Source organism: Stenella coeruleoalba (genome assembly GCF_951394435.1).
Source record: "Stenella coeruleoalba genome assembly, chromosome: 9".
Taxonomy (NCBI): Eukaryota; Metazoa; Chordata; class Mammalia; order Artiodactyla; family Delphinidae; genus Stenella; species Stenella coeruleoalba.
Genome location: NC_137155.1, coordinates 12,192,971 through 12,220,366, shown reverse-complemented (window position 1 = coordinate 12,220,366; position 27,396 = coordinate 12,192,971). Strand labels below are relative to the sequence as shown.

Genomic DNA, 27,396 nt, shown 5'->3' with positions numbered 1-27,396 from the left:
AGCACTAGGGATGAGCCAGGACTAAGAAACAAATTCTAATAAAATGTTCTGGTTTCTGGTACAGGGTGTGTATATATATACATATATATATATGTATATGTACACATATATATATACACATATATATGTACACATAGCATATATACTTATACACACATCGGTACACACATATATTTGTGTGTATATATATACACATATATGTATTGTAATGGAGTGTTGAGGTACAGCATGGGTTGAGGCTTTGGCATACCAGTAGTTGTGTGAGTTCAGACCAAAACAGAAAGAATAAATGTTTTCTGAGAATGAATGGAATTCTTTAAAATTTCAGGGCTAATGTGGCCCAAGTGGAATGTACAGTAATGAGGAACGTACAGTAATGAGTTAGCAATTGTTTCCCTACCACTGAATTAGCAAGTCTACCAGCTTCGCAGGCAAGACTACTTCCTTAGCTTCCTTAGCTGACTTTTTAACATCAAATGGTAGTTATCTCTCTTTTATTTTAATCTTCTTTCGTATCAAGGTGTTAGAGCTTGTTATTTGTCTAAAACTCAATTTTTAGATTGTTATGTAATATTCAAGCTTTTGTATAATTGATATAATGTTTATGCCTTCCCCAAAAAAACGTCTAGAAGAAGGAAATACATCAAAATATGAATAATAGTGTTATGATGTTAAGGATAACAACTCTTTCTGGGTGGCAAGATTATGGGTAATTTTTAACTTTTTTAGTTTACTCAGTATTTTTTTCTAAATATTTACAATATTACTTTCACATTTAGAAAAAAAATATTTCCAGAAAAACAAGAGAAAAAGGTATATACCTTTTTTAGAAGTACAGTATAAATAAATAGAACATTGTTTTTCCTAGAAAGTTTAAAGTATTATTTTTTCTCAATACACATTTATCAGGGTTTTACATAGTGCTACTGTATCCTTTATATCCTTATATTTATTTTTTTATATCCATACTTTTTAAGTGTGCTTTACCAATTCATCAATAACTTCTAATTCTTAAGTTTTCTCATACTTTTATTGCCAGTATAAATATTTTTGCTTTGTTTCCTTTCTTTTCACTTTCAGACAGTCTAGTAAGATAAACCTATGCAAAAACTTTCAGGTATCATCACCAGTTTATTTTGGTTATTGTCTGTGGTGTATGACATAAAGAAGCTAAACAGTAAATACATGAGATTTGTAAGTTTCCTTCCTTTCCTAACCAAAGGATTCAAATAAAATCTTTAGCAGAAGTGCTCCTGCAGCCACCAAACTTCGATCATTGCTTTTAATTTCACACTAAAGCACTAGAAAAAGCCTAGAAAAAAAAATTTCAGGGCTGCATGTATTTGGATTGGCACACAGGTTCATTGGGTCTGAAAATAATAAGGAGAATCCAGAAAAAAATTCATTGTTGTCAAGGTTAAAAGTAGTGCCATGGGCCTCATTCTTTGCCCCTTTCCAGACTAAATCCATCTCCTGACATTGCCACATTCTTGTTTAGCAAGAGCAACAGGAGACTGGAAGAACACAGTTATTTCACGATGAAGGTTCTTTTTACCCCAGTAGCTTGGGATGTCCAGCAAACTCAAGCACTTTCATTCTCCTCCTTCATTTAGTCTTTCTAACAACCAGTTGCCTTTTCCTTCCCTACCATGCCTTTGTGGAAAAGGGCAACAGTCAAGAGGAATGAGTGAAGGGATAAGTTCCCATGTGTAGCTCTTCCCACACCAGGGCTGTGTGGTTACAATGCTGTTGTCAGATACGGGTTTTGGTTGCTTCTGCCCTGAGGAAAGTTCATCTTGATCAGGGGTTTCTTCCTGGTATCAATGATTAGTCAGACCTCCAGCCAGAAACTGGAATGGAAATTGTGTCTTTTGTTAAAAACTCTGGATGGGGACAACATTCTGAAGCTTACGTGTGGAGGCCAGCTGGTGTTAGGAAGGGGACGTTGGGCTTCCTTGTTGGTGGAGTTGCTTTAGTTCTTGGGGTCTAAGTAGTCACCCCCTTTTCAGGGAATCCCATATAGAAGGGGATAGGACTTTCAAACCCCACAGGCCAACTGGCTCTGACACAGAAAGCTTTTCCTAATCAGCTTGTCTGTGTGTATCAACTATAATTAAATAAAAAAAAAAACAGAAAAAAAGCTGAAAATAACAAAATGACAACAAAAATGAAAAATAAAATATTCTCCAAGGAAAATGGTAAGAATAAAAAACTTTGAATGTTTAATATTCTTATTTCTCCTTTGTTCTTCGTTAATATTGAGAAGGAAACTTCAGACATTTTCAGCCAGTGTTAGCTGAAACTAATGAACAAAACTAATTGGTTCATGTCTATTTTAGGGCACTAAAGAGAGAGGCAGTAAGCGGTGCCCAGGAGGAGTAGTAAGATGCCCCTTCCTTGTGGTACTCTCTGTTCGGTGCTAACTTCTGAAGGCCCCTGACTATGTCCTACTAAAGGAAATGGCCCTTGGTGAATTATTGAGAAAACATACCAGTGTTGATGTGGATATGACTGAATGTCAGTATATTTAGGGTGGGATGCTAGATTTGCTCTCGCCTCTGAGCTTCTCAGAGTTTTCCTCAGTTATTCGACCTGGATCTCTATGATTTACTCACACAGGAGGTTTTAGGGCCTGAGAAAATTGATTCATGCCTTTTAAAATCACATAAAAGTAATTTGCACCAAAAAGCCAGTTAGATTCTAAGCTTGTAAAGGGCAATGGTATCTTTATTTTATTTTATTTTATTTTGATGCCTCAGTGTTGAGCATGGGTGTGTGATTCAATCAGTGTTTGTTGAATGAATATGTATTAAATTGTTGAGCAGGAAAAGCCTTTTACAATGCTTGGATATTTCTATCCATGCCTTTAGCACCTTCTTCTTAGTCTAAAAACCTAGTATGGCAAGTTGGTATTAGCAAGTTGGTATTAGCCTGGTTTCAGAGCAAATAGAAGCAGATAGTTTAGAGCAGTTGTTGGGCGAGAGTGATCTCAGAACCTTGTGAAAGATTATTTCTGCTCCACTCATCGGTGTGTCTTTATAGTTATCTGAGACTTAAGCTCCTCTGATGATGTCTCCCTTGGACAGGGCTAACAGCATTCTTGTCATTCTCATTTTCAGTGTTTCAAGTGGACCATTCAGCACTGCTTAGGTCATTCTCTTCTCACAGCTATTTCTAACACTTTTATATCATTAAAATCCTACATTACTAAAGATTAAATTCGGAGGACTAGATTCACTTGCTTTGGGGAGGAATTCTCATAGACTAATCCCTTATTAATACCCTGGGAATTCCTGATCTCTTTGACCAGAGGGTGCCCCTTCTTTGACCTCTGTCTAGTTCATCTTTTCTGTAAAAAGGACTGAGGGAAAAAATAAGTTTAAAACAATTATGAATGTAATACTGAAATGACTTAGAAATGCCTTGTTAATTGTTGGAACGGCATTATTAGACGTGATTAGAGTATATGCAGTTATTACTCAGACTGTGGTCAAATGGAAAGGACATTGAAGTAAGAGTTAGAATCTGGCTTTTCTACTTACGTGTTTTGTTACCTTGAACAAGTCACCAATTAGGCTGAGCTTCCATTTCCTCGCTCTGAAATAAATAAAGCTTTACTTACTGTAAGAAACCAATAATATTAACATACATCTATCTATAGGATCCCATAAAGACAAGGTAATAGTGCATATTACATCTTGATGGCAAAATATTTTTGTAGAGACCAATTAGAAGGGAACATTCACATTTCTAATCATGGCCATCAGCTAGGTGGTTTTAGTCTGTCAATTCCTGCCTTGCCATTCTTCCCAGGCCCCCCTGATACTGATAAATTTTGCATTTTCTGTGTACATTTTATCAGCTGAAAACTGCCTCTCAAAGTGAACCAGAATGTGTACAAAATTGATATGAATGTTTCGTCTGTAAGGAAGCATAAACTGCTTTACTGTCCACGGACAAGAGGGCTGTTCTCAGGTTCACTTGGTCTGACTACCTGTTTTTCACTAATTCTTTAGGGGTAGGAAGCATGACTAAATTAGCTCAATGAAATGAATTCTGACCAGCTGGCAGTCTTCCTGTATCTAGTAACCCAATCATTACAGTAGTTTCAGATATGTCAGTCACAAAGAAGTTTAGTCCTAGTTAGACAGGATAAATTTGATATTGAGATTCCTTTGCACCCAATTAGTAACCAGGAACTTGAGGTAGATCCAAGAAAAGCCTCCAAGGCTTTTTTTTTCACAATAGTGAAAAAAAGTGGGCACTAGTAATACATATATAAGCACTTTGCCCTTTCACTTGCAGTGCACGACACCATTTCCAAAGTTGCATATGAAGAAAAAAGTTTTAAAAGTTAAGGCATTAAAATATTGCATGCAATATCCTCTAAATGGGTCAGTTTCAGCGTGAAAAAATATGAGGGAGCAGAGATTTTGCCACTGAATTACAATTTAGCAAAATCATTACTTAGGCTTCTGCTTGTATTTTAGTTCAAAGCAAAATAATTTAGCTTAATGAATGCCTTGAATCTCCCTATAGAAAGTTAATAAGTGAAATATTGATTAAGGCTGGTAGGAAACACAACACAAAATTCTCATATGTTCTTGTGAAACTTGAGCATGTTATCACAGAAGCATAATGGCACTAATACACTGAGACCACAGTTTGAGAAGTAATTACTGTGAATAATAGAAAAATAAAGATGGCCACTATTAATGAATTTGCAACGATTACTTTCTGTAAGACGTGTTACAGAGTGTTCTTATTTTCATGTGTTCAGCATAGCATTTTTGATTAACAAGAAAAAACTATCTCAGCTCTGAGGCTGGCCTTATCGGGAATTATTTGCCTTAACCTGGCAATTAGGTTTGATTTTAATTATGTTACTGAAAGGTAAAGATATTCATAGACTAGAAATTAAAACAGAGTTCATTAGCAGAAACAATTCTGAATATTTTTGCTAATTATATTGTTGCATATCATTCAAATAAATGAAAAAGCCATGCCAAACAATTCTCTATGGAAATAACCAAGAGGAAAATAGAATTAATCCCTACAACAAAAGAAAAAACAAACATGGCTCTTGTGTACGCAGGAGTGGTATTCAAAATACTTAACCACAGCTAAGCCTGGACCCTCATCAAAAATGGTAGGATGCTAGCCTTGACATCAGAGCAGTACTGTTGAAGGTACACCCTGATCAGCTGTTAGACCTTTATATTTTGGATCATTAGAAAGTTCCGTGGGATCCCAAGGAGGTATAGAGGGCAGCAATTATTGAGTAATGAATATATTGATATTTTAGTAACCAGTATGGATGTACCAGTGCACACGAGCTGAATATCAGCCATAAGGAAATACCTACTGACCCATTAGTAAACGTCTTATTCATTTCCCAGTGAACTTTACAAATGGAATCTGTCTAACTGTGGCCTTCGCCATCAGTTTTAATTTATTAGCCCAGGGCAGGTACAAAGAAAGAAAATACCAGGTACAATGCTATATAAACACCCTTTGGACATATCTGAGAGTTCCATTTCTGGTAATGGGAAGATTAGCTTGTAGTTTACCAACCCTCAGTTGAATAATAAAAATAATAAAAAAGTTTGGTAAATTTAAAACATCTGTTTGAAAAGCACTGAGGAACTACCAAGAAGGCTAGGACTTCAAGGGTCAACATCTCAAAGGGAAGGGAAATGTACTAAAGTGACACCTATACACTGGATCATTTTGCCCACCTAAGAAAGTACCATTTTTGATGCACAGCATAGAAGCCCACCAGAAAGTGGTTACTTAGAGCTTTCACCAGTTTTACTGGGTTTGAGTTTAGGGATTCTTAAGGCAGTCTGCATTAAGGGGCCAAAATCTCAGAGAAAAGTGAATATTAGAGATAAACATAAGAAGACTAAAAGGTGGCCAAAAGAAGGCAAACCAGCTAGGGATCTAGGGACCCAGGGATCGACATGGCAGTGAGTTCCCTGGGATTTCTTTTTGCCTCATGTATTCCCAGTGGGGTGTTGAAGAAGCTGGCAACCAAATAATTCTAAGACAAAAAAATCCCACAAACGAAAAAAACAAGCCCCAAGAAATGCCTGTTCTCTCTTGCCAAAGGACTAGAAAAGGTGCAGACCAGAACGACAGAAGGCTTTTCGGGCTTTTCGACAGTAACCTCCCTACTTCACTCAAATACACACACATATACACATACACACACACACACACAATCCCACTCCCGCCTCTGTCAGGAAAGACAAAGTAGGAGGCCTAGAGTTCTGCCCTTACCCAGCTGAAATGAGAGCCTTTCCACAACACACACCCATAATAGGTTGGTGTCAGAGAAGGCCAGGAAGGGTGCCTGGACCTTCATTCCTGCCTGGCTGTAATGAAGACAGCCCCCATGGTGAAAGTGGAGACCCATGAGGAACATGGACCTCCATTCCCACCCAGTGGTCACAAGACATTCTTCCCCATCCATGCTGGAGTGGTGTCAGAGGAGGCCAGGTAGAAAGCCTGAACTTTAATTATCTTCCAGTAATGGTAAGCCACCCGTTCCACCTGCCATGTCACTGGAAGCTACATGGATAGGAGTAACCAGGCACTCTTTTTTCTATAGGCCAGAGTGGTATCTGCAGAGGCCTAGTGGGAACTTGAACTTCCACCCCTGCTTAGCAGTATTGAGGAGATTTCTCCCATCTCTTTTGCCGCCATCACCACAAGGTGTCAATGGAGACCAAGAGGGGAATATGGGCTTCCACCACCACCTTGAAGTAATGAGGCAGTACCTCCTTTCCCCTGCCATAACAGATTTAAATAACATCTAGAGTCTTGTAATACCCATGATGGTCTAGGATACAATAAAAAATTACTCTGCATCCCAAGAATGAAGAAAATCTCAACTTGAATAAGACAATCAACAGACGCCAGCACTGAAGAGGCACAGATGTTGGAATTGTCTAACATAGGTTTTAAAGCAGCCATCGTAAAAATGCTTCAACAAGCAATTGCAAACACACTTGAAAGCAAGGAAAAAGTAGAAAATCTTAGCAATGAGATAGACATCTATGCAAAGAAACAGAACATATAAGGAAGGACCAAAGGGAAATGATAAAACGTATTGAGCCTATAAAGTTTCCATTCTCTTCAGATGAATCTCTGTGTGGGATGGGGTATATATTCAAATTCAGACATTTCTCACATTTGTGTCAGCTTTTACTTCCCAGTTGTCCCTCTCATGTTTCTTCCTTCTCATCGTGGTTCAGGTAGGGCTGCTGCCTTCTCTGTTGGTCAATGAGAAATCATGAGTCTATTGAAGCCTCCTGATCAAAGAATTTAGTTCAGGGTTAGACACATAACCAGATAAGATAATCAGAGAAAATTCTGGAATTCTTGCTGGAACTATTGGCAAAGATACCTCTTTTTCATCTGGAAGTTTGTACCTCCTAATCTTCTTCACCTATTTTGCTTGTCTCCCAAAATAAAACAGAAACAGACTCACAGAAACAGAGAACAAACTGGTGGTTGCCAGAGGAGAGGGGCTTGAGTTACGTTTTGAGTTAGGTCACTTGCTTCTTAAAAAGCCCCCCCCCAAAATAGAGAATTCTAAAGAGAAAATATCTATTTTATATTATAATTCTATTGATTAAAATATAGAAAGAAATGGATTTTTTTAAGATTTTTTTTTTTTTGATGTGGACCATTTTTTAAAGTCTTTATTGAATGTGTTACAGTATTGCTTCTGTTTTATGTTTTGGTTTTCTGGCCGTGAGGGATGTGGGATCTTAGCTCCCCAACCAGGGATTGAACCTGCACCCCCTGCATTGGAAGGCGAAGTCTTAACTACTGGACCTCCAGGGAAGTCCCAGAAAGAAACTGATTTTTATCCTGTACCCTTTGTTTCAAAGCACTGCACTAGGTATTATACTGATCAACTTACCTAATCCCCATAAAACTCAATGTGTGGTGAGTGTGATTTCCACACTGAACAAATGAGTAAAGAACAATGCTCAGAAAGGTTAGGAAAGTGTTCAAGTTCCCTTGATTAGTAAATGCCGGAGGTAAAATTCAAGGTCAGAATGGCTGATCCCAAAGACTGCCTTCAAAGGAAGATTTATCTGTATATATATATATATATATATATATATATGAGGAAGATAAAATGTACTGCAAGTAAGTTCTCCATCATTGAATTTGCACTGCTTGTTGCACAACTTTTAGATATATACTAATATGAAAAACCAAATACTTAGTAAAAAGCCAACATATAAAGAGAAGGATTTTATTAAAATATCTTTGCTCTGAAATTCTAATTCAGATTTAAAGAACAATTCCAGTGGATAATAGAATAACAGGATGGGCAGTAGAAATTATTTTCAGACAAATAAAATTAATTTCACTGAAATAGTGAAATAATTCAAGAATATTATGTCACTACATCTTTACTTATGTGCACAACTCTGATCACTTTACCTTGGAAAAATATAAATTTGAGATATCATCGGTGATTTTTTCAGGAGCACTCCAACTTATAGGGTGATGAAAAACTGTATGAGTGTGATCTGTTTTAAATAGAGCATTGTATTCTGTCCTCAGACAATGACTGATGGTCATTACTTCCACCTATAAACAATGAATTAAATTGCTTTTTTGATGCCGTCCTTTTATATGCTAGTCAAAGAATATTACGAATGATCGAAAAGATTTATAAAATGAGGTGGCTGAGATTTGTTCTTATTTGTTTCCAGCTGAAAGCATAATACACTTAATGCTTCCAGGATATGGAGATGCTAACAGATGTCAAAAGAGCAGAAAAAGCTATTTTGCAAAGATCGTTCAAAAGCCAAACAAAAATCTTTTCTCTTACAAAATTCATAAACTTTATTTATAAGACATTAATTATATTTGACAGAAAATGCATTTGCTGTTTACATAAAATGTATCTTTTCAATTAAGAAAATAAAAGTTGTTATGATAAAGGTAAGACCACTGGATTAAAATTAGTGTAACATAAATTTGTCTTCATCAAATAACCGTTACTGTAAGCTATTTGTGTAACTCTTTACTGTCTATACAACATAGAGGAGTAATTTTGCTTAAAGATGGAAACAAAATTATTAAAAATTAAAGAATGTTTTTACTGGCTAGTTTGCTTAACCATTGTTCTAACTGATCTGTTTCCAGGAACTACTATTTCATGCTGGATATTTTATTCCATAAATGCAGGGACTGTGGATTTACTTTAGTGATCAGAGGTCTGTAAGGCTTGCTAACTAGGTCAAGTTGGTATGCTTGAAAGAGTAACCATAATGTTGCACATTAGAATTGTTTGAGAGCAAGATGGTAGTTTGAAGGAATAAATTTCTTAATACTGTTTCCATAGGTCCCATGTAAACAAACAGTAGAATGTTGGCAAGTTTTTGCAGTCAAGGCCAATGTTTTGTTTTGGTTTTTTTGTGGTACGTGGGCCTCTCACTGTTGTGGCCTCTCCCGTTGTGGAGCACAGACTCTGGACGCGCAGGCTCAGCAGCCATGGCTCATGGGCCCAGCTGCTCCGCGACGTGTGGGATCCTCCCGGACCGGGGCACGAACCCGTGTCCCCTGCATCGGCAGGCGGACTCTCAACCACTGCGCCACCAGGGAAGCCCCAAGGCCAATGTTTAATAAAGGCAGGAAGGAATAAAAAATGGAAATATTATTCCTGGATTTACATTTTGTCTTACCTCAGTTCAAATTCTTACTGTTAAAACAATCTAAAAATATATTTAAGATCACACCTGGGCTGCCACCCTGTTCTTATAAACATGTTACTTTAATGAATTGGTTTGTTTCTGACAGATGCTCCCTTTGGAATTAAGAATACTATGAACACAGCACCTGTTTGGTCTTACACACTTCTATCTTACTTCTCTGTCTTGTTGGTCTAGTCTTTCATTTTTCTGGGGAAATTCCTCCCCCACACATGGAGATTGTGAACAACGAGTTTGATCCTGCCCCTCTGGCCACACTTGACTGGTTAAGGGTTGACCTGAGACGGGTAAATAGAAGGCATACATGAAATTTTGCAATTACAATGGAAGAGAGAGTTCTTGTCTGGTGGCCAGAGCTGCATTGATGTGATTTTTTTAAAGTCACATTAAATCTATACATCTATCTTAAGACACATCATGACTTTAGAAATATGAACATGTGCTCCTGTCTTAGAATAGAAAAGAGCAATGTATATTAAAAACGTTTTCATCTGAAACAGGGCTAGGGTGGAGAGCTAGGGAGTTTTACAGAGGCAGTGTCACCTGTGCCCATCACAATCCCGTCCAAGTACCGTCAGCCCAATTGTCAGGAGGCTCCTGAAGCCATTGACCTTGTCCACAACACTGGTCATTGTCAACAGACTTGAATATTCTGAGCTTGTATTGAAAACCATCCCTTTGGTGAGAGAAATATTTCAAGGGTTCTTCAATTGACCTAACTCCCCTTGTCCAGATTCTGCATTCACGAGCAACCTATCAATTCCCCAAAAGAAAATATGCTGATGGAATATACTGGACTTAAGGTAGCTATCTGGTCCGTGTGACCATGGTTGCAACATTAATGATATCCTATCTGTAGTTAGTCACTTAACTGATCAGCTTCTCATTTGCTTTACTTTGTTTTCATGATTGCAGAATATTTTATGTGGTCATTTGCACCGACTAGTAGCATACCTTGGCTTCACTTTTAAAAAAAAATTTTATTGGAGTAGAGTTGATTTACAGTATTGTGTTAGTTTCAGGTGTACAGCAAAGTGAATCAGCTATACACATAAGTATATTAAAAGAGGGTATAAATGAACTTATTTACAAAACAGAAGTAGAGTCATAGATGTAGAAAACTTATGGTTACTGGGAGTAAGTGGTGGGGAGCGATAAATTGGGAGATTGGGATTGACATATATACACTACTATATATAAAATAGATAACTAATAAGGACCTACTGTATAGCACAGGGAACTCTGCTCAATACTCTGTAATGGCCTACATGGGAAAATATTGGCTTCATTTTTTGCTCTTGAAAAGTCGGCTATCTGTGTTCCTTTGCAGGAATTTTTTTCTCTTTCTCTCTCTATTGCTCAATTTAAACTTTTTTCTTGGCCTTTTTCTTTCTTTCAGTTTTACTGAGCTGTGTCTAAATATGGATTTATTGATTTTTTTTCATTATTGTCTTGGAATTGGTTAGACTTCCTGAATCTGAGAAGTCATGTCTTTCACCAATTCTGGAAAATTCTTCCAGTGTTGACTCTATATTCTCTCCTTCTGGAGCTCCAATTAGATGTGTGTTAACCCTTAACACTTTATCTTTCATGTCTTTTAACTTCTCTTTCATATTTTTAAATTCTTTGTTCCTTCCATTGTATGCTGAGTAGTATCTTTAGTTCTGTTTTGCAGTTGATTAAATGCCTCTTCAGCTGTGTCTAATGATGTTTAATTTTTCCACTGAGTTTTTAATTTAATGATTTTATTTTTCACTTTTAGGAGGTATGTTTTCAAATACTTCTGATCATTCTTATAGACTTCTGCTTTTTTCTTATAACTTTGATTCTTCCTTTTATTCCTTTAAACGTATTTATATACTGCACCTGATAATCTAATATCTGAAATAACTGAATGTCTCTTTGTTTGCTTGTTTTGCTCTCTTATCTTCAGGTATGTTGTGTGTGTTGTGTTCATAGGGACTTTGTCAGAATTCTCCAAGGCCTAGATTGAGAGCACTTTCCTTTGTATTGGATTCTGGTAGACATACAGTACTTCAAACCTAATGACTCTTTAAGCTACATTTCACCTTATAGTTTTTGTGACTGTCAAAATGGTATGAATTCAAGCTTCAAACCTGTATGAGGACTGACTTGTGGTTGTACATTCTCAAGGAAATTATTTTATTAATCTTCATCAGTATAAGACCTAGAATCTTGCTTGCCATTGTGCCATGTGAGGTGGAGTTTTATTGCTAATTTACCATTTTATTGAGCTTATAACAGTTTGGGTGGATCTCAGCTTTATGGAATATGGGGCCCAAATATGACCTCTCACCTTGTACAACCCTTAGGCTATGTTTTCTATTATTTAGTGGTCATTTATACCACAACTGTAGGACAGTAAGCAATGGTAAATGTTCTTGGGGCAGCTGCTGGCTTCAGAATTCACTGAACTAACTTTTTATGATGTTCTCTGTTTATTGGGTCCTCCCTACCTCCCCCAAGCCCTCCCTACCCCCCACCAAAGGATTTCTTGTCCTTTCTTGTTAACTCAGCCATACGTGTAAACTATTTTAAAAATATATCCTAACATTTAAAAATATCTTTTATCAAGAGGTTTTTTTCATGATAGTTAATCCACCTTATTTCCATAACCAGAAGTTCCATGTCCTTTTTAAAATTTAATTAAAAGTTTTTTTTCATTCTCCAATTCTCATTTCATGCCACAGACATTTTGAGAAATCAGGCAATGCAAAAGTTTATAGAAATCTTAACATATGGACATACATTGGAGGTTCAATTCCAGACCACTGCAGTAAAGCAAATATCGCAATAAAGTGAAGCACACGGGGTTTTTTTGGTTTCCCAGTGCATGTCAAAATTATGTTTACACTATACAGTAGTCTATTAAATATGCGATAGCATTATGTCTAAAAAAACAATAAAATACCTTAATTAAAGCATACGTTATTACTAAAAATTGCTAACCATCATCTGACAATGCAGGGATGCCACAGACTTCAATTTGTAAAAAACACATTATCTTCAAAGTGCAGTAAGGCAGAGAGCAATAAAACAAGGTATGCCTGTACATCTTTTCTAATACCCTTATTTTTTTTTTTTCTATCGAGTATACCTAAAATACTACTTTCCAAAGTGAGTTCTATGGAACACTAATCTGTAATTACATGGTCAAATAAGCTTGGGAAACACTGAGTTAAAAAAAGTTACAGATTTCCTTAGTGAAGAAATTGTGTGTCATACGCGTGTGCATCTTTGAGAGTAGGGTAACTCATAGGATGGGTGTGCTTCCGGAGCCACTTGAGGAAAGCTGGCACGAAGTAAAAATGACCTCCCTAAGACCAAAGAAGTAGTTGATGGCAGAATCAAGACTAGAACCCAGTTCTTCTAACTTTCCCTTCCTCTTTATTATGACAATGGAACATTCTGTAAGTAGCTACTATTTCCAGTAGTACCCCATCCTCAAATTGAGATGCCTTTAGAGCCTGTCCTTCGCTAAGTGACAGGAACGTTGGCACCATTCCCGAAAACAGCTAACTAGGAATGCTCCAGAAGTTCTTAAGGAAAATAAAACCTGAAGTAGAAAATTGATATTTTAATAGGGTTCCCATTCAAATCAATGCAGAGATATTGTCATCTTGTCTGATTTTTAAGAGGGTTTGTGCTCTCCTGAAAATCATAGTTTTTAGTTGGCAGGGAGCAAACTCCCAAGAACAAGTTGTGACAGAAAACTTTTTTAAAAACTACTTTTGGATTCCAACCAGCAGAATGTGCACAGTTTCTGACTCTTAGTGTATTCTTCCCTCTATTACCCAGAAAATAGACTCTGGGAACTTGGGAAGGTGAAGTGCAATGTTATTTACATTTTTGTGCCAAAACATTATGAAGCGAAATAGTCAAGCATTCTGAGTGAGTGCAGCGTATGAAAATTAATAGGAACATTTTGAATATGTGATCTTTTCCTTGAAGCAGTATAAATGAAAAGGGTCCTGTCGAGGTAATTTTTCGACTTCTTTTAAATGTTTCTTTTTTTTTTTTTTTTTTAAACACTCTTAGTTGTTTATAATAACCCCTTTGGATCCTAGACCTCAGAATTCTTTCCTTTCAGAATTTCCCTTTCTCTGTTTGTCTGTGTACCAAAAATACTTTTCAGGGAAAAAAAAAAAGATGGTGCCTTGAGTCCCCTAAATAGTAAACGATGTCTAATAGCATTGAAATAGGACAATGAGGGTGAGGGTGAGTATTGGGTTTGGAATCCAGTTGGTTGGTGTCCCATTTAGCCATAAACCCATGTAAACAAGTGGATATACACAAAGAGATTCCAGGGGGATGAAAACATTACAGATGTTTTAAGGAGAGAACTTCTAACTGAAAGGTAGGGAGTGACCTCAGCATTTCTGAGAAGGTGTTTTGTAAGATGGCAACTTGGTAGATTTTTGCATTAACAGGAAGCATATTCTGGAGAATTCATAATAATGAGAAAACAGAAGAGGAAGAGAAGAAGAGATATTGAACTTTTACTCTCTGTTAGGTACCAGGTTAGGCAGTGGTCATATATCATCGTATTATTGTATTTGTACATCAAAAGCTAGGAGGCTGCTTCTATCATCATTATCCCTATTTTATAAACGAGGCTTAGAGAACTACCAAGCTAAAGTAACATGTTCAGAATCTTACACCATAAATGGCAGATCAGGGATTTGAACCCAACTTTTTTTTCTGACACCACAGCCCCGGTCTTCATCACAAAGCTGTATTGCCTTCTACAGCAGGTGTGGCTACAGTTCATATCTTTTTTTATGTCTTTGCCATTTTGGAGAAAGAGTTTGACTTTATTCAGTGACTCGAAACCAGTGAACCAGTGAAAGCCTGGCGCCAACTGGTAACCCCAGCGGTTTGGGCGTGAGGCAGGTGCTGAAAAGAGAGGATGGTGGTGAGTGGAGAGCAGCAATGGTTGTGCCCCTGGCTGGTCCCTGCGGATGAGCCAGGGGCAGCCTGGACGCTGAACATCTGAAGAGCAAAAGGCACGGTAGAGCCAGGGCTGACTGGGGTGTGAGCAAAGTCGTAAGCAGATCAGGACATTTCTGCAAAAGCATTTTCTGCTGGTCATGACTAAGTTTCCTCAATCTGTAGCCAACAGGGCAAACTGAGGGGTCTCATTTAAGTCCTGTGATAACTTTTCCTATGTCTGATAGGATAGAGAGCAGAGTAGGTGATGCACAGCTTAATTCTATGCATTTTAGGCTAGTGTTTATGAAATAGCACAACATGAACTGATGTTTTAAACTATAAAACTAACCTTTGATATCAGTATTTAATTTAAAGTACACAGCAGTGGGCTCTCGTAATAGCCCAAGTTGGAATATGTACCTCCCTGTTTTCTCACAAAATCCCCTGCATCCTAGGCAGGTCCTTATAAACCAGTTTTTTATTTGGAAAGTATAACCACTCTCTTCATAATATACAACTCAGTTATTTCGGTTTCCTAACTCAAGATTTCTCAGATTACACGGGTCATCTATCCTCTGAAATCCCTTCCTCTTCCTGTGCGTAGTCTCTGAATTATGGGTCCTATCAGTCACTGTCACTAGAAACTTTGCAGCCACCCTAAGCTGCTTCTTTCCCCTCAATCCCCACATCCATCCGGTCAACAGAATCCTCAGTTCCAAGTCCTATACACCTCTCAAATCGATCCCTTCCTCTCCATCCCTAAATTTCCCATCCTATCTACCTGGTAGGCGAATGGACTTTCTCATGTCCACTGGTTTGAGTCAGGCACTGATTCCCAACCCAGTTTATTGTTTTCAAGCTCCCAGGATCACACGATAAAAAGCATGGATCCCGGAAGGAATGACCAGTGGTTGCTTTGCTTAGAAGTGATGCAAATAAGTGGTAGGTACTTGTAAGATTCTGGACCTCTCAATATTAGATTGCCCCCCTGTATACCCTTGACCTACAGGTCAGAATTCAAATGCCATGGCCTAGAGTACAAAGACTTCATAAGCAGGACCCTGTCCACCTTCCTTGCCTGTCTTGCCCCACTCCCAAACTCTTGCTGCATGCATTAGCCACTCAGACATATTTGCAGCCTTGTGCAGATGCATGGCTTCATGTTATTTCCTCTGCTTGGAGTGCACATCAGGAAAGCTGTAATCCCTCCTTCAAAATTCAAGCATCAGCAACTTTGACGGAATCCCCAGCCACACACAGATTCGCCAGGCTGCCTTACACTCCTCACACTTCTTAGCAGTTGTCAAACTGTGTTATAATAATAACTTGCTATTATGTCTTCCTCTCTACCCAGTGACTTTCTTGCGTGTAAACCCGTATTCTATTTATCTTTTATCCTGAGCTCCTTGCATAAAGCTTGGATCAATTAATGCATATGTCGAATGAACGAGTGTGCTAAGATTAATTAATTATGACGAATGACTCTGGCACCTTTGATACAAATTCTGTTGTTTTATGTGGTGCACTCCTTTTTGTGAGTTACTTTGAGATCTGTACAAATGACTAAACATAAATAAAAAAACTATGTGTTTAGGATTGCTGAGGCAGAACATTAATATAGTGAGAAGATATAGGAAAAATAGTTTAAAGTTAACTGTAGTAAAAGGTAAAGTCAGCATTCATCACTTGCTAACATAGCGTTAATCAAAATAAGTGAATTTTAATCCGTTTTAGGAAACAATACCTCCTAGTGCTAGTGGGTAGCATTTCAAAGTGTTTTGGTGTCTTGGATTTTAAATGAACATACATTGTTTTCTCTAATGCTGTAGGGTTCAAATACCACCATTTATTTTCTCTTTATCGTACATGCCTTGTGAACGCTACTTAATCTCTCCGAGCATCATAATCCTTACCTTAAAGTGAGGGAAATGAAACTTATCTCACAGAATTATCATAATTATCATTGGATCCAAGGAGCTAAAATATCTAAGTTCCTCAGACAGGGCTGACATAGCACTTAGTAATAAATGTTGCTTTCTCTTTTGTTTAAAAAAATCTTTTTGTTAAATGGACTCTACCCCCAAAACGTTAGGTTCACAAATAGGTAATAACTTGTCATTCCTTATTACAAACTACCCTGGCACCATTGTAAATCTCTGCAGATCTTTGCTATAGGAAGATGGCTGTTGCCTACGTGGATGAATAGCTTTGCTGTACTAGAGGGTGCCCACAGCCATCTTGGACAAAGCGACTCCTACAAGGCAGAGTAGATCCTGGGCCCAAACCCATCTCCAGTCACATCTCCAGAGTCCCGAAAGATTGCCAGAACTGCTTCTCCCACGCAGGGAGTCTGGAGCCACCCGCCCCCTTCCCTTTGTGTACCATAAAGCCCTTTGGATCTCCTGGAATTGGCCCTCTGACACATCCACACACTTAAACCAACACGTTTTCATTTTAACCGACATCAAGGTTATTGCAACATTTTGATAGATGTGCTTAGGAATAGCGTGCTACTTTTGAAAACTTCTAAAGAAAGGGTATGAAAAAATACCCTGTGTGTTTTGTTTGAAATATTGACAGAAGTATGTTTTTTTAAAGAAAATTATCCAAACAACCAGAAGAAGAGACAGAGGCAAGGGATAGACCAGGGTGGGTTGGTTGAGAGTTGACATGTGAAACCCTTTACCATTAATAAAATATTTAGATTATTTGAGCTAAGGAGGAAATTGCTAAGGATTAGGTTTATAGCACTTGACCACGTCTCAGAAGTGCTACTCTGTAAAACTTGTCAAAGACAGAAAAAAAAAGGGGGGGGGGGAAGCAATCCCATTAGGAAACCTGGGTTTTGTATCCTGTCGTTTATTACATTTGTCAGTTGAGGCAGTAAGGATTATGGCAGTAGATTTATTAATTTTTCAGAAAACCTGGCATGGAGAAGCCTTACCCTTGGCAGTAGCTTGCGAAACACAGTGATGGAAGTTTGTGAAACAAGCAGAATACTGAATACCTGCCGCGAAAAAGTCATTACCATCGCGAACCTGTCACAGACAAAGCCAGGTAACAAATTTAGGAAGGACTCTCTTCCGGAAGATCAGCAAGATTTCCTTCAGAATCTTTTTGTCTAAAGGGGCATTCTTTGTTAGCACAAGTGCGAGGGTGGCTTTAGTCACCGTGGGCCTCGAAAATGACACTGTGCTCCAGGCAGACATTGGTTTTCATTTCTGACATTCAAGAGTCTTTGTCCTGAGTGTCCGAAGATTCATTCTTGCCTACCCAGCCAAAAAGCAGGACGTACTCCTCTCCTTTACATGATGGTGGGGTCTGAGCTGTCTGGCAGCCTCTTGCTAATGTTCTCTGCCCTGAACGGTAGGGGTGGCCTTGTCTGAGGGTGTCTATGGTCTGGGGCGTTGCACTCATGTCCTTGTAAGGTCTTTGCTGTTCCTTCTAGATTCCACAGAGACCAAGCTTGCTTTTTTTTTTTTTCTGCCACTGCTCACCATAGAGTCAAGTTTCTCTATTTCTTTATTTTCTACCCAAGAAGGTGTACAGGGTTTACAGACGGTGCTATACTGTGTACAGACGTTGAAACCACAGAGTCCTAAATTTACCGTGTCTGCAATTATAGAGAGTGGTTTACTGTATCTCAGGCTTTATTTTAAGCCCTTTACAAATACTAATTAAGTGAATCATATAGTCCTTACACTAGCCCATGAGGTAGCTGCTATTATTACTACTATTCGAGAGATGAGGCAACCGAGACACGGGCAGTTAGACGGCATGGCTCAGGTTACACAGCCAGTAAGTGGCAGCTGGCTTCATGTTCCCAACTCCCTTGCTATGCTGACCTAGAGCAGTCCCACGGTTCTGGTTGTCTGCATTTCATGTGAACCAGATCAGCTGTCCGCATGGAGGATGGTTCCATTGTGAGTATACATAGGGGAAAAGGGAAAGACAACACATGTAAGGAAGTGCATAAATATCAAAAGTTTCTAAACACTCTCCTGGGTGGAGTCAAAAAGTTTGATTCCATCAAGGTCCTCGTGCTTGAGTGTGCATACACATCCCCCAGGGCATTTACTAGCTTTGCCCCCATTTGCAGGAGTTTCTGATCCAGCATGTCTTGGAGCCTGGGATCTACATTAATGTAATCACTCCCATCAATTCAGAGCATCTTGAGGGCGCCTGAGATATATTTCATTAGAGACCTGTGCCTTGTACTCACAGGCTTGGTTTATTTCAGAGAGGATGGAAAGAAACTAAAATTTTATCCTAAACCTCTCCCCTGTCTTCTGGAGGTGTCCTAGATAAGAAACTTGGTAGAATTCAAGTTCATCTTCCTGGGCAGGTTTCACTTGGGCAGTGAGGGAAGGCGTTTGAAGAAGTTGGCAATAGTCTAAGATCTTAACCAGGAAAATGAAGACTTGATTTTTTTCAAGAGAGGATGCCCCTTCTTCTGGGAGACGCAGCAGATGTCAGTGTGCTCCTCTGAGGAAGTAAGTTTAGAAATGAAAGCTTGTGGACATTTCAAATTGGGCTGAACTTTAAACTCTTATTTATGTATCTTGGGCATAGGAATGGGGAAAAAAGCAACCCTAAAGATGTTATGTAATGTATGGTTTATCAGATGTTCTTCAGGCCCCTATGAGCCAGGGTAGATGCAACTAAAAATGCCCTCACAGTTGAGCTCGATGAGGATTTGACCTCACACGTGAGCCAGTACAGCTCTTGTGAACCAGAAAAGAACTGGCTTATAGTCTTGTATCCCTTCTAGCAAACGTTAGGCATAGCCTCAGAGAAACCCAATCATTAAAATGAAAAGAAAACAGAAACTGTTTCCTATGACATGAATTTAAAGAACAGGCTTCCTTTTTTTCCCCCTTGAATAGAAACAGTGAATTGAAGTAGAGTAAAATTAAGCTAAATAAGAGGAAACAGTGAAATTTTGTAGACTGTAGAATAGTCTCTCTGGGAACATTTTGGAAACCCCATCACTTAGTCATTTCAAACTAGACCAGACAAATGACTTGAAGATACGCTGTGAGAGGCAGGGTTGTAGAGAATGGGTGAATGAATTTTTTCTCTATCCCCTATGGAAATTTCCTCAGTGGTGTCAGCACTCACACACACACACACACACACACACACACACACACACACACACACACACACACACACACACACACACACACACACACACACACACACAGTCACGCACTTTCAGATTGTCTCCTTTCTGCCTTCTCAATTTGATCATCACCAAAATAGCATTTTAAAACTTCAAAAGCCTCTTTCTACTGATGGGTCTACATTTACTGTCTATTCTGATCCCCCTTTTCCTTCATTATGGATTAGGTTTTCTGTTCAGGCTATAAAATCCTTCCGACTTCCCCTTTGTCATTTTTAAAGCCGTGTATACACCTTCCCCCAAGGTGTCCTAGTGATTCCAAGTAGTAAGCAGAAGAGCTTCCTCTCTGAGACCCACTGGGGAACCAAGAGGATAACCCAACTCCCATCAAGTGGGGATATACAGAAGCTGTACATTTCATCAGGCTCATTAAAAATACCCAGCATAAAACCACTGGGCATCCTTTGCGTCCCTTGGGCAGCACATACTTTCATGGCTAGCTGGTAGAAAGCACAATATTGAAGAGCCAACTTCTTGTGAAGTTGAAGCTCAAAGTGGGGACATTCAGTGTAACCATTTGCCCTACTTCCTATTCAGAGTTCAGCCCACTTTGCACCAGAAGATCTATAAATGACTGGATTTCATTTATTTTTTTGTTCTATTTCGTGTCCGCTACAATAAGAAATTCGAATGAAATTAAAAGACTACTTATGGTTTTCCATTTAAACATGTTAACTTTCACTCCCTGATTATGGGAAGTTAGAAATTGGTTCATGTTTCTCTTAAAAAGATATTTAGTCCAGGTTGTTGATCATAGCGAGATATAATAAAAATATCAATTTTTATTTTCAATTGTAATTTTGTTTTGGAAGACAAAACTTTTCTATTATACTTTTTCTTCTCCTTGCTGCACGTGGTCAAGATCAAGCAAGATTCTCTATCATGTAATAGTAAAATAAAATAACAATATTTCTGATGATAGTAATAATAACAAGCAGCTACCATGTATAGAGTACTTACAGACATGCCAGACCTTGCTCCAAGTCCTCCATTTGATGTTGTTCCATTTTACCCTCACAACTGCTATCTCTATAAGAAAAACGTTCTCATTTTACTGATGGGAAGATTGATCTTAGAGAGGTTCATCTATGCCTAAAATTATACAACTGGTGTAGCAGGAGTCAAGCCAATTTTTTCTGACTCCAAAGCCTGTGTCGTTAACTACCTGCCATATGCCTCAGAAAGACACATTTTCATTTAAATCTTAATGAAATCACATTTCCTGTGGTCCTTCCTTCCCTCACGTCGTGTCTTCTTATTCCATCCTCAAGAAGGAAACAAGAGTATCTTCCAAAATAAGATTTTTGAACTATTAAAAACTGTAGACACTATTATCATTAATTTTTTTGCCAGCTATATAAATAGTCACATACACAATATAGTCACGCACCTAGGGAGAGGTTTGTTTTAGGTGAACCGAAAGAAATCGAGCAGTAGCTCTAAAGAAAATCGTATAGTAAATTGAAAACCATTTTTGGCACATTCATGCTATCGCATTTGGTATTTTTCAAATGCTCGTTTTATTTGAGAGTATACAGCATATTATGACAATCCATAGTGGGCAGAGTGGTGCATTGATTACATTTGCTTTTGGAAGAGGAAGAAAAGAGTGATTTCTATGACTTTTTCCATCTAGTCATTTAAAAAGATCCACTTCACTGCACAGAATTTAATCCATATAGTAGAGTGACTAAATGGAACACGAGATTTTGAGACAATAGTAGTTTGTTCATTGTTTCAAAGACGCTGATCATAATCGTTTAGGAATTGATGATTGCCTGGAAAAGAAAGGCACCTAGACCTCTCATCCTGCCTTCCAAAAGCTTACACATTTTGGCAGCATTATACACCTAGTGCAGAAATCTAGCATTGGACTTAAAGCTGGAGAAGAGATGCTGAGCAAAAATGTAAGCACATGCTGAATTGAGCAATGAAGTATTGATAGATTTGTTTATCTTCTCCACACCAAATAGAATGTAGGCTCCGTGAGAGAGGTCCCTTGGTAATTTTTTAATTAATTGCTATCTCTCTAGCATCTAGAAAAGTAGCTGGCACGTAAAAGATGCTTCATAAGTATTTCTTAGATAATGTGAACTCTAAGAGAAGGAATCTAGGGGATACTGCACCTCGCCCTGCATCTGTTTCTATATTTGGGGGGGGCAAGAGTGGGATTGCCCTCCTTCTTCTTCTTAAGAACATGACTGTCCAGGCAGTTGCCCTTCTCAGACAAACAAACACATTCTTTCAGTGTAATCAACATTGTGGGGATTCAAGGACTGAATATCTTAAGTGAAAGCATCTGTTAGAAAACATGATAAGGTATTCACAAACAAAGTCCTTGTCATTTATATGTTCCGAATGATGCCCACCTTCCCATGGGTAAACACCGAGTCCTAAATTGCCGTAATAAAAGATCAGGGCCGCTGTCGTGGAAGTGCCGTGTTTCTCCCAGCTGGAGTGCAGAGAACAAATGTTGGCAGCGTGGGACTGATTCTGCACCCATGTGGAATAATTTAATTCCATTAATAATGCTAGAAATGCTAAGAAAACAGTTTTAGGGGAAAAAAAGCAAAATATGGGGGCATACGAAACCAGTCTTGTCATCTGAACTCCAGAATCCATTTGTTTTCCATTGTTTGCTGTACTTACCCTGGATCTGTTTTCACTTTTATTTGTGGTCAGCTTAGATATGTCTACACGAAAGCACACATCAGAAGTAAAATGACTCTGTCTTGTTATAGTATGACTTCAGACAGTTGGACAGTTTTAGGGTTCACTGGCTCCTGGATCAGTTTTCCCATGCCTGCATGAAGCATGCTAGTTAATAGACTGCAAAGAAAAAAGGCATTGTCTTGAAAGTCCCATGCATCCAACCCATTGAGCTAAGTTCTGGGCTCAAACCCTGTCCTTGGATCCTCGTGCATAGCTCCCTAGCTGAACTCTGCCCCCCAGAAATTCTCACATAATTTTCATTGGCTACAGTGGGACTCATCCTGGTATGTCCACGGGTAGACTCTGGCTGGCTGCCTCAACATGTTTGGGTTGAGGCACACATCTAGAAAGGCATTGTTTACTATTTTTGTAGGTCTTCACCAATTTCTGGACGCCAAAACAGATGAACTCACTGCTTCTGAATAACTCATTCATCAAAACAGACGTGAACATTTTTCTTACTTGGGTTCAGTTAGAAAGAAAACCATTTGCTGGTTTCCTGTCTGGAAGCCAAAATATGTTTGGGGTTCTCCACTTCACCTCAAGCTGACCCCCAACCTGACCACACCTTAAAAGCAACGAGACTTGCTTTTATGCAGAGAGGGGTATATGCAAGCTCTTGTGGCCATGAGGGTATGACAAAGACACTGAGACTGGTTTGAACCTTCTCGAAGCTTTTCTTACAAAGTTCAAGTTCGTGGAAACCATTTGGGGCGCAATCACTTTGGTATCATCCAAACGTGAATCCAGCCTAGGAAACTGTTAATGCCTCCACTGTCAGGAATCAATAGTTCTTCTGTGCAGTTGACTTAATGGCAGCTGTCATTTGTTTCACGTCCTTGTGAAAAGAGCACATATTCCTTTGGGGTTGCTTGTAATATAAAAATGCTAGTGCTTTGCTTTTGAACATAGTAAATGGTTCCATGTGTATTATCAAGCTATTGTAGTAACATAAAATGAGGGTGTTGCTCTGACTTGGTCTAAAATCAGTGTGTGTGTGTGTGTGTGTAATGTTATCTAAGGAGCCTCAGAGACAAACACCAGAAGTGTAGAGCAGTGAGAAGAAAAGGCTCCTTGAGACAGCGCATGCATCGTGGAAAGCATTTGGGGAACCTCCTGAGAAGCAATGAGTAGATATACTTCCAAACCCTCAAAAATATCAAACATCCAAGTGAAAACCACTAAGTTTAATGAGATCTTTTGTCTATAGAATAAAACTAAAAGCTTAAAGAAATTTCAAGTTTATAAGTACCTAGGGCTAGAGATTTTGGACTAAATTCCAGCTTTTAAGAAGGAGGATGTCTAAACCCTGCAGTATTGACAGGGTTTTGTTCTCAAAGGATTCCAGGTGGTCCTGAAGAGTCAATTTCAGGGTTTCATGAGACTCGTGGTCAAGACTTAACAGATGTTCACCCCAAAGTCCACCCTGTTTTAAATCTATTTTATCCTGTCCATGCTTCTATGAACGTTGAGTGTAACTTATTCCTGAGGAACTCTTTGAGTCCTGAGATTCTATTCAAGACAGGTTTAGCCTTCTCCTCTCAACCATCATCATTGTAACCTCCCTCTTCAACCTGATTTTCCTCTCTTTTCTGGACTTTGTCACTCTTTTCTCTCAATTTTATAAAATTACTGAAACTATGGTGATTCTGATTAATCTTGCTCTCTTATACTCATCCTTGGAGAATTATATCTTGGTTTTGTTACTCCCTCCCCTTTTATTTGTCTCACTAGGAAAAAAATCATTATGAATGTTTGTCTTGAGCTCAGGTTCTGATTTCCACAGATTCGAATTCAGAGCGTCTCTACCACTTAACCAAGTTGCTTAAGCTAGGGCTTCGCAACATTTTTAATGTCATGGAATACGTTTAAAAATGATAATATTTGTACAGATGCTGGGGTGAGAACCCTGGAGTAAACAATTGGGGCTGCTTGAGGCAGAGGCCAGAGAGTCTGGCCCAGCTGCCTTAAGGGATGAGATGATGAATATCTCAGAAGACTCCTAAGCTATTCTCCATGTAGAACCACTTCACCATTTACATATCAGTTTCCTGATCTACCAAATGGAAATAAGATGGATATCCGCTACCTCCCTCTTAAAGTTGTAAAGATTAAATGAGTTCATGCATGCAAAGCACTTAGCACAATGCCCATCACCCAAAGGATGGTAATTAGTAATGGTAGTAGTAGAAGTCATGGGAGCTTAGCAGCGGTTGCAGTAACTGTTTCTTTATAATCTCACAAATTGGAGAGAATCACTGGCAACCCACAGGCCAGTTCTATTAGCATTTGAGGCCTCACCTGATAGATTTCCAGTAAACCAGGGCCACTGAGGAGGAGGAATCCATGGAGAGCTCAGTGCCAAGGCAGGTAGAGTCTGGAGGAAATTACTCAGTTTCTCAGCAGAAGTAAGCAGACTGCCCAAGGACCAGGTCATATAACTAAAACTTAGTCAATGAGCTGAGATTTAGGAAAGGATAATAGCCCTTGAGGAAGGGTCTATGGGAGGGAGCTGGACAGCCAGACAGAAGCTCCGTACCATGAAGAGGCTAACTTGGGGGCAGTTTGAGTTTTGATGAAAGGGTGGAAGGGCCATATAGCTATACTGGACATGTCCCTAGGCCACCCTGTCCTTACCCTGTGTGCCAGCAAGGGAAAGCACTGGAGTAGGCTTAGCAGTGGATTCCAAGTCCCAGAGAGCTGCTGGGAGCATTGGAAGGACTCCTTTCTTGAAGACCGGCCCCCAGCCTCACCTGTAAGTGGAGGATATCAGATAGCCTGCAGCAGAAGCCTGGGGTCTCGGACAAGTGGGAAGAGCTATCTAGAAAACTAGGAAGCCTTAGAGTTGAGAGGGCTGTGTTCAGCCAGGTCTGAATACAGAGGCCTCCATGTGCTTGGGCACTGTCTCCACCCTCATGGCCCAAACGGTCTACTTCCAGCCATGCTCCCAGGGGACATTGCCTCCATTCCCCAAGCCTTACTCTTCTGAGCTTCACAAGGCCTAGTTGGTTTAAATTTTTTGCCCTTCCATTGTCCAAGCCTAATAAGGAAGTCAGTCAGCTGTGGGTTGGGGTAAGGAGCTGGTGGTGAGGAAGAACATTCTTCCAAGGGCCTTTTGATCTTTAAGAGGCTGTAAGTGGCCCAATTCCCTGCTTTTATGCAAAAATATCTCTTGTATGTGTCATTCAAACAGACTGTTTTTCCTTCCCACGAGTGTATTTGTTGTCTCTTGGCAATTTTATAGGAAACAGAATGCAGGCCATCCCAAAGTCAGGCAGAAGCGGAAAGCATCTGACTTTATTTTGCTCACTTTCCAGACTTTTCTTTCTTATTCATTGTTATCGGTCTTCAGGAATCACGTGTTTCCATGGCTAGGCAAGCTACCCGTAGGTAGTTCATGGCTGGTCCTGACTCTGTCCCTAACCAACTGTGTGACCTTGGACAAGCTGCTTCACACCTTTGGGCCTCAGTTTTGTTATCTGGAAACTTAGCAAGTTGGACTTGATAAGGTAAATTTGATCAGCAGCGTGTTATAGCTGTTGAAACATGATTTGAAGATGAATCCACCTAATTTTAAATCCTGGTTCTGTTACTTTGCCAAGTGACTCAGCTACATCAGAGGCTCGGTTTTCTTATCTATAAACAAGGTTGTTATAAGAATTTTTAAAAGATAATGCTTGTAAAGTTCTTAATAGTATCTGAATATTATAAGTGTTAAATAAATTTTAGCTCATATTATTTTTCCCATCTATAGTTTTTCATGTAAAATTTTATATAAATCTATTTTTCTCCACCATATATGCTAATACCTTTTTCCGTTAGTGGGGGCAAATCAAAATGGGCAATGGTGACTCTATATTTTATTCTACGCATACAAGTACATTTGTGTTCGTACATGTATTCTCTCTCCCTCCCCCTTCCTTCCTTCCTTCCTCCTTCCTTCCTTTCTTCCTTTCTCTCTTTCCTTCTCTCTCTCTCTCTCTCTCTCTCTCTCTCTCACACACACACAAACACACACAAACACACACAAACACACACACACACACAGCAAAAGGTAACTGGATTTCCTACCATCAACAGAGTCTAGGATTAACTTAGGTAAAGAGGCATCATACTAGTATTTCGTTCCTCGAGCTCTTTCACAAATCCTTCCTTTTGAACCAATGGCCCATGAAGACAACAGTTCAAGTTTTCAGACTAAGGAGGTTGTTAAGGCCATTCTTCAGCAACCCCATTGTGTGCAAAAGTAAAGGTCCTCCCTACATATGGAATGAACAGAGCCTTGACGAGTGAGGTCATCACAGCTCTACAGTACTAGCTATGGCCATTAACTTCAGAGCCACGCCCTGTTTGGTAGGAGTCCCCAAATAAGTCAAATAAGAGCTGCGTGAAGGTCTTGTAAGGAGAGACTCTGAGAAGGGGATGGGATGGGAGTCAAGAGGACGTGTTTGTCTTCTAGTGTCTTTTGAGAAGAGAGGCCCTTTTGAGGGGAGAGGTTTGGAGATTATGAACTACAGAGGAAATATGTCTGCTGCACAAGCCCTCAGCCACTGCAGCCACCTGCAGCAGTGGCCCTGAGGGGACTCAGGATGGGAAGGAACATGATACCAGCCCTAGATACCTAAGCTGTACACCGAAGGAATGACTTCAATGAACCCAGACTCTTGCATCTTTCCATACATAGAAAAGCGCTAAATTCCTTAACTTGAGATGTCTGATTTTCTTTAATTAACAGTAATCTTTTGATGTTCCCACTGCCTGGTCTTTGTTGCAGAACCCCGTGTATATCCTGGCTCCTCCGTT

At 39.2% G+C, this 27,396-nt stretch overlaps 1 protein-coding gene across 3 annotated transcripts in view; it reads left to right on the top strand.

Moving 5' to 3' along the window:
• The window catches only part of SUGCT (succinyl-CoA:glutarate-CoA transferase), a gene marked incomplete at its 5' end in the record, with an annotated part of 694,779 nt that overhangs the window by 622,352 nt on the left and 45,031 nt on the right, over positions 1 to 27,396 (top strand). For 2 of the 3 annotated variants that reach the window (XM_079931161.1, XM_079931163.1), the window contains one exon: positions 17,616 to 17,753. The exons of the other annotated variant lie outside the window; for it this stretch is intronic. In XM_079931161.1, coding sequence (XP_079787287.1) covers positions 17,616 to 17,753 — 138 coding nt within the window. The remainder of the gene's footprint in view (positions 1 to 17,615; positions 17,754 to 27,396) is intronic. 3 annotated transcript variants of the gene reach the window in all.